The sequence below is a fragment of the Oryctolagus cuniculus genome, chromosome 6 (assembly GCF_964237555.1).
Source record: "Oryctolagus cuniculus chromosome 6, mOryCun1.1, whole genome shotgun sequence".
Taxonomy (NCBI): domain Eukaryota; kingdom Metazoa; phylum Chordata; class Mammalia; order Lagomorpha; family Leporidae; genus Oryctolagus; species Oryctolagus cuniculus.
Genome location: NC_091437.1, coordinates 5,860,470 through 5,873,366, shown reverse-complemented (window position 1 = coordinate 5,873,366; position 12,897 = coordinate 5,860,470). Strand labels below are relative to the sequence as shown.

The 12,897-nt window shown below is 51.4% G+C and overlaps 1 protein-coding gene across 1 annotated transcript; it reads left to right on the top strand.

Moving 5' to 3' along the window:
- Positions 1–569: 569 nt before the first annotated feature.
- On the top strand, positions 570–12,532 carry TMED7 (transmembrane p24 trafficking protein 7). The gene is given in 3 exon segments (NM_001204345.1): positions 570–773; positions 4,826–5,071; positions 9,597–12,532. Coding segments are annotated over 3 exon segments (687 nt in total). The 3' UTR covers positions 9,834–12,532.
- The last annotated feature ends 365 nt before the right edge of the window (positions 12,533–12,897 follow it).

Sequence of the window (12,897 nt, the reverse complement as noted above, 5' to 3'; positions counted from 1 at the left end):
AAGAGGCCACGCCCACTTCCGGGCCCGCCCCTCGCCCGGACCGCCGGCCGCGCCCACTCCAGGCCCCGCCCCTCACCCGAACCACCGGTCGCGGCCACTTCCGGCCCCGCCCTCCAGGCCCCGCCGGCCCCACCCCTCGCCCGGGACCCGCCGGCCACACCCCCTCCAGGCCCCCGCCCACCCGCCGCCTCGCCCCGCCCCGCGGCCACGGCGGGGGCGGAGTCGACGCTTCGCGGTCTTCCACGTACACTCGACGACACCTCCCGCCTGAGGCGAGCACATCCGGGTCGCTGGAGCAGGTGCCTCCGGCCCCGCCCCTTCCCGCCCCCGCGCACCCTCACTTCCGGCTAGCTCGGGCCCTTTCCGCTTGTTGGCTGCCGGTCCTCTCTCAGCTCCCTGGTCGTGCCCGGTTCCTGGCCCCGGCCGCTCGACGCCCCTCGTCGAACCCCGGCGGCGACTCCCCGCACCCGGGGCCCGGAGCGGCCTGCCCTGCGCCTGGAACGGCCCGCAGCCTGCCGCGGCGGGGAGCCGAGCAGCGCCGACTCCGTCGAGGCCACCGCCGTGTCGGGATGCCGCGGCCTGGGTCCGCGCCGCGCCGCTGGGGCTGCCGGCTGCCGGCGCCGCCGCCGCCGCTGCTGCTGCTGCCGCTGCTGCTGCTGCTGGTGCCGGGGCCCGGCGGCGCCTCGGAGATCACCTTCGAGCTGCCGGACAACGCCAAGCAGTGCTTCTACGAGGACATCGCCCAGGGCACCAAGTGCACCCTGGAGTTCCAGGTAGCGCGGGCCTGCGGGCCGCCGGCGTCCCCTTGCCAGCCTCGCGCGTGCCGAGACGCGTGGACTGCGGGGAAGCCCCTCTTCGGAAACAGTTGCTTTATCCAAAGGACAGCAGTCCTCCTAAAAGCCGCTCCTCCCCCCGTGGCCAGTGTCCACCCGCCCCGCGAGCGCACCTGCGCGTCCCCAGCGTGGCAGGGCTGCCCCGGTCCGGTCAGGGGTCAGTACGGCTCCTGGCGCTGGAGGAGTGCCCGGCGCGAGCGCCTGCCGAAGGGGGCGTAGAGGGCGCCCCCTCCTGAGCCTCGGGCCTCCGTGGAGTGGACACTGGCTTAGCGGCACGTGGTTTCCTGCTGGCCTCTCTTAGGCTCCTCCGAGTGCCGGTGATGCAGCCGCCAGAGCCGAGCTCGCGGAGCGGTACCCGGGGTCTGGTCGGGCCACGGGGTCCCTGAGGGCCTCCTCTCGGAGCGGAGGGTGATGTGCAGGGTCCGGCGTGGGGCGCCGAGGGTGTGCTGCCTGTGCCCGGCCGGCGTCCCGTCCCGCTTCCTGCTGGAGTCCGACGCCCCTGCGGGAGACCCAGATGAAGGTCCAGTCCCCTGGCTTCGGCTTGGCCCAGTCCAGGCCATTTTGGCTTTTTGGGCGGGTTGTCTGTCTATTCCTCTCTCGGTGTCACTTTGCCTTTCAAATAAATAACTGAAATTTTTTTTAAAATAAGAAGGATGGTTGATAGAGGCCTTGGTAAGGGAGGAGGGAGGCTGACCCGTGGTTGACACACGGAGCAGGAGGACCCTGACGGCGTCCAGGGGACTGCGGATGAGGAGCCGGGAAGAGGCCAGCAGGGCCCGGCCAGGTAGTGCCTTGCTGGCCACTTAAGGATTTGGTTTGTCCCGACAGCGCCGGAAGCCATCAGAGAGTTGTCCAGGGGGACACCTTGTGCGGTGAGGTGTGGTGGGTGGGGAAGACTGGTCAGGAGGTCACTGGGTGGCCCAGGCAGAGAATGGTGGTGGCGTAGCCGAGGGTGGCGGCCGTGGGGAAGGAGGACAGAGGGAGGGTTGGAGAGACGGAGTAGCCGCCCACAGGACTTGGTGGGGCGTGAGACGCGGTGACCACTTCTGCAGGTCTTGGTCATGGGTGCCCACGCTGCACTTCCTGCTCCGCGCACTACAGCAGCTGCGCACGTGTAGACAGTTGGCCCAGCCTTTCAGGTAGATTGGCTAGTTTTTAGGAAAGTTTTATATGAAGCGGGTGCAGTCCTTCCTTCCCGTTTGCTGATGGAACTGAGGCTTAGACAGGCCAAGACCCGAGGTCACCAGCTGGCGAGTAGCAGAGTCAGTGTGCAGACTCGTTAATCCTCGCTGAGCACCTCCTTCTGCTACATCCCGAAGGTGTGGCCTGGCCATGGCCTCGGGAGCCTGCCTGGCACATGTGCTGTACCGTGTTGAATGCAGCAGTGCGCGCATCCAGTGGGTACAGTGCTGCCAGGCGGTGGTGGCGCTCAGCCTGCAAGGACCAACGGGGGTCGCCCTGCACGGCGCCCGGGGCGGGAGGAAGAGGCACCAGAGGCACACGGGTGTGTGTGAGCTCTGGCGGGCTTGAAGTGAGGCGCATGGGTGTGTGTGAGCCCTGGCAGGCTTGAAGTGAGGCTCATGGGTGTGCGTGAGCCCTGGCATGCTTGAAGTGAGGCGCACGGGTGTGCGTGAGCCCTGGCATGCTTGAAGTGAGGCGCACGGGTGTGTGTGAGCTCCGGCAGGCTTGAAGTGAGGCGCACGGGTGTGTGTGAGCTACAGCAGGCTTGAAGTGAGGCGCATGGGCGTGTGTGAGCTCCGGCAGGCTTGAAGTGAGGTGCACGGGTGTGCGTGAGCTCCGGCAGGCTTGAAGTGAGGCGCACGGGTGTGCGTGAGCCCTGGCAGGCTTGAAGTGAGGCACATGGGTGTGCGTGAGCTCCGGCAGGCTTGAAGTGAGGCGCACGGGTGTGTGTGAGCTCCGGCAGGCTTGAAGTGAGGCACACGGGTGTGCGTGAGCCCTGGCAGGCTTGAAGTGAGGCGCACGGGTGTGTGTGAGCTACAGCAGGCTTGAAGTGAGGCGCACGGGTGTGCGTGAGCTCCGGCAGGCTTGAAGTGAGGCACACGGGTGTGCGTGAGCCCTGGCAGGCTTGAAGTGAGGCGCACGGGTGTGCGTGAGCCCTGGCAGGCTTGAAGTGAGGCACACGGGTGTGCGTGAGCTCCGGCAGGCTTGAAGTCAACCCGAGCTCTGCTGCCAGAGTTGCCAGTTGACTCAGAAATGCAAGGCACAGTGGCAGTCGGAGGACCTCGGGGAGTTTGTGGACACTACTCATCCCAGCAAGACTGATGAGTTGTGCCTGGTGTCCGTGAGATCCTGCCCCTGCCCGCCACGGGCTCTGCTGCTGAGACAGGCTACGGAGCAGGAATATGGTGATGTAACTGCAAGTGTTTAAGCACTCAGCCAAGACACCTTTGGACCCCTGGTTCTGGGGTGTTCTTTGTGTGTTGGGTGATTCCTAGTCTGAGAGGGAATGGCTCTGGCCAGACATCACAGGGACGACCAAGGAGCCCACAGCTGCCCTCCCCAGGCCTCTCTGGCGGTGCGGTTCTGCACCTCGTTCCTTCCCTGTGGTGGGTGGCGGGTTTGTAAGCGTTGTCCTGTGATCAGGGTGAGTCTGTGGTTCTTTGGCACCCCCACTCCCCACTGTGAGCCAGGTGTAGACGAACGCTGGCTCAGAGACCTGCCAGGAGTTTGGTATTTGAGGCCACAGCGTGCGCCAGGTTGTGAACAGCAGAGGTACTGAGGGCACCCCAGTGGCGTGGGGTTAACTGGCCTGGGCTCTTCCGTAGGCCATAGTGGGTCATCAGAAGGTTTTCAGAGAGGACTGAGTGACTCGGGGGTGAGGACTGATGAGGTCCCCTGTGCCCCTCCACCCCCGTCACCGCCAGGAGATGTTTGGCGTGCTGTGGGGGAGGGGTGGAGAGCCGCTAAACACGGCACTGTGCACAGGTCAGCACAGGCCCTCCCAGCAGGGCTGTCCAGCTCAAGTGGGCATAGTGCTGAGGTTGAGAAGCCCTGGGCCGGAGGAGAGGAGTGCTGGTCGTGTGAAGGCCGCTGCGGGGTTTGTGTGTAGTCCCATCTGGGTTGTAGATCAGGAGTGGGAGGAGTGGGTGGACTGGGAGAGGCAGGATGGGATCCCTGCTCGTTTGGACGGCAGGGACACAGAGTTTCAGTTGACTCCCCTTCTGGAACTCACGTGAGGTGCCCTATACTTGTTTTGGCACGGGATGAAAGAGAATTGAGGTGATGAGCAGTTTTGGTCCCGCTCGGTTTGTGTGTATGTATTTGAATATTCAAAGTTCAGTGTCCAAGTGTGAGTAATCGGGTGTGTCAAAATGGAGTGATTATTTTCTCCTGGAGAAAGGTTACTGACTTTTCAGGAAGCAGTAAATGCTAATTGATAAGACTTTTTTTTAATGTCAGTGTTTTATCTGTGTATCAATATTTACCTTTTCCAGTTTCCTAAATGCATAATTATACTTCATTTCGTTATTTAAATGCTCTGGTAACACAATTCAGTTAGTCATTACCTCTCTTTAAGTGACAAGAGGTCACACAGTAACGCATTCTTCTCTGAAGTCCAGAGGTCTGCTGACAGCGATTGTCAGTGTGGGCCCCAAGAACTCGGGAAGAGCAAGCTTGTGCCACCTGCCGTCGTGGCGGTGCGGTCCTGCCGCCGGGGCACTTCCTCGTCACCTCTTTCTCAGCCAGGTGATGTCACGGCCTGCATTCACCAGCGGAGTTGTCTGACCAGTTCCAGGTGGATAAACGTTCCTTCTCTCCTGTCAGGGGAAACCTGTCTGGTTTCTACGAAGCTTTAGTTGAACTGAAATCTGCCTCCCAAGTTTGATCTGCTGGTGAAAAATCAAAAATGTTGAATGTCTGTGGCCGTGAAAGTCTTTGCACGTATCTTAGTTGCCATCTTAACAGGAGACTCTGTGAGTTCCTCACACGTGGTAGTGACGGTGGTCTGTCTTTTTCCGACACCCTCGCAGGTGATCACCGGCGGGCACTACGATGTGGACTGCCGCCTGGAGGACCCTGATGGCAAAGTGCTGTACAAGGAGATGAAGAAGCAGTACGACAGCTTCACCTTCACGGCCTCCAGAAACGGGACGTACAAATTCTGCTTCAGCAACGAGTTTTCCACCTTCACACACAAAACCGTGTATTTCGATTTCCAAGTGGGAGAAGACCCACCTCTGTTTCCTAGTGAGAACCGAGTCAGTGCGCTTACCCAGGCAAGTATAGATACAATATAAATGTTGTTGGCATAAAACTCAGTGGTGAGCACAGAATTCTGAGACTTGAACGCTGCGTTACAGCCCGTCCCAGGTCTTGCAGAAGGTTAGGGCTGTGCTCGAGAGCTTCAGGCTCGCGTAGAGAAGACACCGTGCAAAGGCTTTGAGGGCTCTGAAGCACAGAGTAGGCAGCGTCAAGTAGGAGGTGGGCGCTAGGGTGGAAGCCTCCAGGCTACAGGTCGGAAGGCCGAGCTCTGAGGCAGCTTCTGTACCCGGGGAGGCGCGCTGCTGCCTTGCCAGGCTGGGTGCTGGGACTGGAAGCAGAGCGCTGCTCACCCAGCGTGTGAACACGCTACATACGTGGCGGTCTTCCCACCCGCTCCTAGTGTCACTCGGGCTGCAGCCACTCTAGTTCTCACTGTGACTTAAAAGTCTGTGTTAAAAAGGCCGGCGCCGCGGCTCACTAGGCTAATCCTCCACCTGCGGCGCCGGCACACTGGGTTCTAGTCCCGGTCGGGACGCCAGTTCTGTCCCGGTTGCCCCTCTTCCAGGCCAGCTCTCTGCTGTGGCCAGGGAGTGCAGTGGAGGATGGCCCAAGTGCTTGGGCCCTGCACCCCATGGGAGACCAGGAGAAGCACCTGGCTCCTGCCTTCGGATCAGTGCGGTGCACTGGCCGCAGCAGCCATTGGAGGGTGAACCAACAGAAAAGGAAAACCTTTCTCTCTGTCTTTCTCTCTCACTGTCCAGTTAAAGGTTGGTGCTAATGTATCTCACAAAATTGGTTAGGAAAGCTAAATTGGATTTTGTTTCAAAGAGGAGGTTTGTATGAGAAAGATAGTGAAAGAAGTGGAGAACTGGTATCTAGATACAGCCTGGGTGATGAGAAGGGCTGTTTTGTTTCTAGTTCAAATATAAAAGGAGCCTAGATTATATTGGAAAGATCCTCAGTAAGACATCAGAAGCGATTACTTACCACCGACTTGTGAAAGCCGTGAACTCACATTTCAGTGTTCCCAGCTTCCATTTCTCTTGGCCAAAGTCACGAAGATAAGAGGCCATTAAAGATAGCAAAACAGTTGTCTCATTTGTAGAAAGTTCTCTGTGTGTTAGGATCCTGTGTGAGAGGGGCTTTGCTTTGTAAAATGGTTTTTCTCTGGGGCCACTGTTGGGCACTTAACCTGTATCCATTTCTTCTGGCTTTTGACTTGTGTGGAAGAAGGTGGCTTGCTCTGAAAACCTCAGTGCTGTAGAGCAGCAAGGCCACCCCATTTGCTCATAGCACATTTCCTGTCTTGTCTTAGACTGCGTGTTCTGTTTGCAAAAAGGAGGACAGCCCTTCACGTAGTAGGAGTACTTATAAAGCAGCTGTTCATGGAAAAACCTACCAGTTGGTAAATGCAGAATAGATGATAGTTTTACTATGATCATTTTTTTACCTGTTAATAGTAATAAAACCATGGGTATAGTGGGGAACTTTGTAATGGACTGGTCAGCCTGATGTCACGTGATGATTGACAAATGGAGCGATAGATAACTGGACGATGTGTGCCTTGTGGTGGGAAGTGCAGTACTGATTGGAGGTGTTCCCATGGAAACAGGACTCCTGAATCCCATCAGGTCTCTAGCTGCCGCTGCTAGAGGGGGGAGGATGCAGGCAGGAAAGCCAGAGGTTGAGGACAACCGTGGGAACGGCAGCTTTGTTGTGCTACTTATGCTGTTGGGGTTAATCTTTTAAAATGTTAACCTTGGGGAAAAAGTATAAAAGTATTTGAAGCTAAAAGGACAAAATACCTGGGATTTGTTTTAAAATAATTGGGGAGGGGCCGGTGCTGTAATGTAGCAGGTAAAGCCGCCGCCTGCAGTGCTAGCGATCCATATGGGCGCTGGTTCGTGTCCTGGCTGCTCCACTTCCAGTCCAGCTCCCTGCTAATGTGCCTGGGAAAGCAGCAGAGGATGGCCCAAGTCCTCGGGCTCCTGCACCCACATGGGAGACCCAGAGGAAGCTCCAGGCTCCTGACTTTGGATCGGCCCAGCTCCAGCTGTTGCAGCCATTTGAGGAGTGAACAGTGGATGGAGGACCTCTCTCTGTCTGTCTTCCTCTGCCGCTCTGTAATTCTGCCTTTCAAATAAGTAAATTGCAATCTTTAAAAAGAAAATAATTGGGGAAAATGGGTGGGGGAATATAGATGAAATAAAGTTAGCCATGTGTTTATAATAGAAACTCATCATACTGGTCTTTGAACATTTGAAAATATCTGGACATTTATACTTCAAAAGTTAAAAAGAAAAAACACCACATCTCAGAAATTATATGAATCCAAGTAAGTAGTCCCTTGAGTTCTGTGTTTTCTCTAATCTACCAGTTCTTTTTTTCTTTTTTAAATTTTATTTTTTGAAAGAGAGAGAGATCTTCCGTCCACTGGTTCGCTCCCCAAAGGGCTGCAGTGGCCAGGTTAGGCGAGGCGGAAGCCAGGAGCCAAGCGCTTCATCTGAGTCTTCCTGTGTGTGTGGGCGCCCAAGCACTTGGGCCATCTTCTGCTGCTTCCCCAAGCCCTTACAGGGAGCTGGATTGGAAATGGAGTGGCTAGGACTTGAACTGGTGCCAACGTGGGATGCCAGTGTCATGGGCAGCAGCGTAACCAGCTGTGCCACAGCACCAGCCCCACACCAATTGTTAAGTCATATGCCATGGACTACAAGGAGTCCTTACCATTCTGGAGTTGCGTTACTCCTTGGTTTTACACATTCTTAGTAGAATCCCTGGGCCCTCACGCTGTGTCGAGAATACGCAGAAAAGAAATGCCGGAAGCAGCTCTCTCCAGCCTCTTCACAGTTTGAGAGGATGCACTTCAGTGGAGTTTTGCTGATCTTTCCTTCATAGGGGCCTAAGCAGAACAAGAGCCATGGAAACACTTGGGTTTTCTAATAGGTAAATTCAGTTTGTTGACCCAGTCTCCCACATTTATAAAAAACATTTGTAATTGAATATTCTATTTTTTTTAAAGATTTATTTACTTATTTATTGGAAAGAGTTACACAGAGAGAGGCAGAGAAAGAGGTCTTCCATCGGCTGGTTCACTCCCCAGTTGGCTGCAATGGCCGGAGCTGCGCCGATCCAAAGCCAGGAACCAGGAGCTTCTTCCAGGTCTCCCACGAGGGTGCAGGGGCCCAAGGACTTGGGCCATCTTCTGCTGCTATCCCAGGCCACAGCAGAGAGCTGGATTGGAAATGGAGCTGCTGGCCGGCGCCGTGGCTCAATAGGCTAATCCTCCGCCTTGCGGCACTGGCACACCGGGTTCTAGTCCCGGTTGGGGGACCGGATTCTGTCCCAGTTGCCCCTCTTCCAGGCCAGCTCTCTGCTGTGGCCAGGGAGTGCAGTGGAGGATAGCCCAAGTGCTTGGGCCCTGCACCTGCATGGGAGACCAGAAGTACCTGGCTCCTGGCTTCAGATCAGCGCGGTGCGCCGGCCACAGCAGCCATTGGAGGGTGAACCAACAGAAAAGGAAGACCTTTCTCTCTGTTTTTCTCTCTCACTGTCCACTCTGCCTGTCAAAAAGAAAAAAAGAAAGAAAGAAAGAAGGAAAATGGAGCTGCTGGGACTTGAACAACCACCCATATGGGATGCCACCACTGCAGGTGGCCGCTAAGCCACAGCACCAGCCCCTGCAATTGAATATTCTTAAAATTACTTCTTTCATGCTTACTTTGGTAGAACTTAAATGTTTAAATTATTTCCTAATGTCTATACTTTAATTAAAATTCAGACAAACTCATTTGTTTTTTAAAATTAATTCATGATTTGTGATAGAACAATAAAGCACGTATTTCACTGGGATTATGTTTTCAGCATTGGGAAGACATTCAACTCTGCTGTGTAAAAAACTGGACACTTAACCTTTCTCAGAGCAGGCGGATAGTGAAGGCACAGAGTAAGGTGTGGAAAGAAGGTGCCCAGAGACCAGAACCTGACCCCGGGGGCGCTTGTGCCTCGGCCTGGTTTTCTGGCACGAGGAGGTGTTTCTGTTCTGAGTGTTACATTCGGGTTCAACAGCTAGCCATGTGTTTTGATAAATAATATTAAGGGTGTTTTCAGAATACTTGAGATAACCAGCTAATTCAACTTGTCTCATGCCATGTTTATTTTTGTTACTATTTGGCCTTCGACTTCTAGTCATTATTGGTGAACTTTGTGGCCATTTGTTTCCTCCTGGTTCTTCCTAGAAGGCCTTCGCTGATAGTTGTTTCTGCTGCTCTCGGCTCTGAGTTCCACCTCTCACCTGCTGGTGCCTCGCCTGGGAGCCCCGGTGTGGGACGCAGCGCCTCTGGGATTTCTGGCCTCAGCAGTGTCTGTCGGGAATGAGTACGAGGGCTGCATCTCCAGGCCGTCTGACAGATGAGGGAATGCGCGGGTGCCAGCCGAGTGCGTGCCGAGCGACGAGGCACTGAGAGCACACGGGAGGGAAGGCGGAAATGCGAGGGGGTGCGGGGCAGGACTGCCCACACTCACGGAGCTCTTTCTCTCTAGATGGAGTCTGCCTGTGTCTCAATCCACGAAGCCCTGAAGTCTGTCATCGACTATCAGACTCACTTCCGTTTGAGAGAAGCCCAAGGCCGAAGCCGAGCGGAGGATCTAAATACGAGAGTGGCCTACTGGTCGGTGGGAGAAGCGCTCATTCTTCTGGTGGTTAGCATAGGGCAGGTGTTTCTTCTGAAAAGCTTTTTCTCGGATAAGAGGACCACCACGACGCGGGTCGGATCCTAACCACGCCTGGGCGCTGTGGGTGGTCCTCTCGGCTAGGTACTGCAGAACTCAAGGGGCAGTGTTCGCGAACTCCATCACACACTTGTTGGGAGGGATTGCGATGCGTATCCCCACGCTGTGGGAAGGACACCTTCTTTTATCTGTAAAGGTGGGAAAACTCTGGAACTTACTTTGGGCTTTTCATTTTAAATATTGAACACCAATGATCAACTTTCTTCTTGGTTGTTTATATCTGCTCTTCACACACTAAACTTTGGTATTTTGATTCCTTTTAATCATTTAAAAGTATTTTTCTTATAGGTAGTTGGTATTTTAAAAAAACCTGAGGTTTAATGTCTACACGTGTTAGGGAGGAAGAAAGCTGCCTTTTATGTTTATAGTGAATAAAGTTTTGTTTTTAAGAAAACCACATGTGATTAACTATAGCCCAAGCTATATCCTGTATCGTTTAATTTTATGGGGGGAAAAATCTACCATGGAAATGTTAGTTACTATTGGTGCAACTTTTAATTGATACATCATGGTATAATTTATTTCTCATTAGCTTGGAAAATGTCAGATTTTGTTTTTTGAGTTTATTCTATGATTTATAACCATATGCTGTGTTTTTTTTTCTTCATGAGGGCACTCTAGCCACACAGAAAACAGTATGTTTCGGTAGCAAAATTTACACAGGCCTAAAAAAAAAAAAAAAATCAGACACTTGTAACAGGTGACGTGGATAGAGGATGATTGAAGACATCACAGTGGGAGCAAGTGAAGTAGGAAAGTCTTCAGTGAGTTTTCTGCACTCTCTGCGTTTCCAGTACTTTCACAAGGAAAAAGGTGGTCTGTTTAATTTCTGACATTTGAAGCAGCCGGTTCTTGCCCTTCCACGACTTTGATCCCAGCTGACACCGACAGCTGTGTGTGTCAGGGAAGTGCTGTCCTTTGTACCCTCGTGGCTGCGATGCACTGAGAAGTTAATTTCTTTTATTGTTTGTTTTTGTCTTGCACATTTTATTTCTGTAATGTCCGGTTAGCAACCCTGAAGTGACTTTAAAATTTAGGATGCTGTGTGTGTTTCCTGTTTGATAATCTTTACTGAATGAGAATTAAATAGTCTGTATTCCACATACTGTTAGTAGACTCCGTTGGTATCTTACAAAGTGTATGAATTGAGCTGATTGAAATAAGATTTTTGTTCCAAGTATTCTAGAATAGAATACAAGATGATGCAAAATTATATATATATGTAAAGCTTTTCTACTGATTTAAAAAAAAAAAAAGATGTTAACAACTGTTTTTGTGCCTCCCTTCTCCACCCAAAGGTGATAAGTACTAGCCAGACTGTCTCTACAGTGACTGATACATGATACCGCAGAACACTGATTGGATAGCTATTCTAGTCACAAAACCATTCTGCTGACTGGAACTTAACTCTTACCTCTGAGCTGTCTTAAAATGCATATATACACTTCTGCATGTAAGAGCAAAACAAATTCAAGTTGTCATGCCTGCTGATTTCAGATGCCACAGCATAGCAAAGCGTGAACCTGTTTTCAGTTTTGATTTTAGGATTTTCGAAGACCAAATAGCTACTCTTAAACAACATTTGTCAGTGAGTTTAGAAGTAAAGTTTAAGATTTTCCAGGTTTACCTATCTAGGTTCTTGTACTGGAGTTATCCTGCAGCTTCATAAGTGTCCCTTTATATTTAGCCTTGAAGGTTTTCAGCACTAATGTTCGTGTGGCTGATCAGCACGGATGTGTGCGTCAGGTGTGCTGACCTGTGCCCTTGTGTTTAGATAATTGCACCATGACTAAACAGTCAGATGTAGGTCTTGCCAGGTTGGGCTTAGGTAGTGCCCTCGTTTACTTGTGCCTCTTAACATTGATGATATTAGACTATCACCACAAGTCATTTTTGGTGAAACTGTTGAGGTATATTAAAGTTCTTGAAATCACCATTGTTAACCTGCTTTAGAAAATGATGTGAGCTTAGTCTGGTCCCTTTGTAACTCATCAAATTTTGATGGCTGTCTGTACTCAATTGAGTATGTCTGTATAAATCAGAAAGTACATATCCATCCAGACAAAAATGCTAAACAGCCGGGTTTTTTTTTCTCCAACTATATAATTCGTAGCTCATCTTTTTTCTTTAATTCTTTCGTAACTTGTTGCAGCAGTTTGAATTTCCCAAATAATTGTTTGGATCTAATGGCTCAGAATGTGTATTTGAACATCATAGTTGTATATATTTTTAAACTAGAATAAATAATGGCCGTGGCTTGGTATATACAAGTTCATATTAAAATTTCAGCTGTGTGAAGATACATTTTAAGATATTACTTTGTTAGTACTCTAAGCATTTCTTTTTTTCTATTAAAGAAACAAATGGTTTGTGGGTCAAAAGTTTCATCTAGGGCTTGATGTTAATCAACCTGAGAAATACAGTGGACTGAAGAGCAATTTTATTTGAAAGATGACACACCTCTGTTCTATCTGTGTTTTGTTTTGGTTTGTACATGTGTAACATTTATAGTTAAATAGGACAAAGCGAACCCTATGACTATTGTTTTCAAAAATTAAACAAGTTAATATATAAATAATTCAAAAGGTTTTTCATTTACTTTTGAAAAGAAAAAATTTCTCTAAATCAACAGCTGGTTCTGCAGAATTGCACCAATTTCTTGTAGAATAAAAAATCCTTTAAGAAAACTGAGTTCAGTTGTTCTGTTCAGATGTTAGCCTTTCTAAAGCTCTCTGCAAACGTACAGCTTGGAGTGCAGCCTAACAAGATGGTTTTTTAAGTACTTCACTGAAACGTGTGATGGACAGGCCAAAACTGAGAGTGTGGCTTCATTTCATCCTTTTGTTAACAGCGTGGGTGGCTCAAACAAGCCGTCGGTTGCTCTAAAACAGCTGTTGATTTTTAAGTAAGTTCACTTTAGGTTGTGTAATGCCCGGTTGTGTTGATTTTCTTCCCTCGTGTGGTCAGGGGGCAGCCTGGTTCCTGGCACGCTGTGCAGAAGTAGCAGGGAGATGACAGTACACAGGGGCTACCGCGTACTGAAGTGCTACCC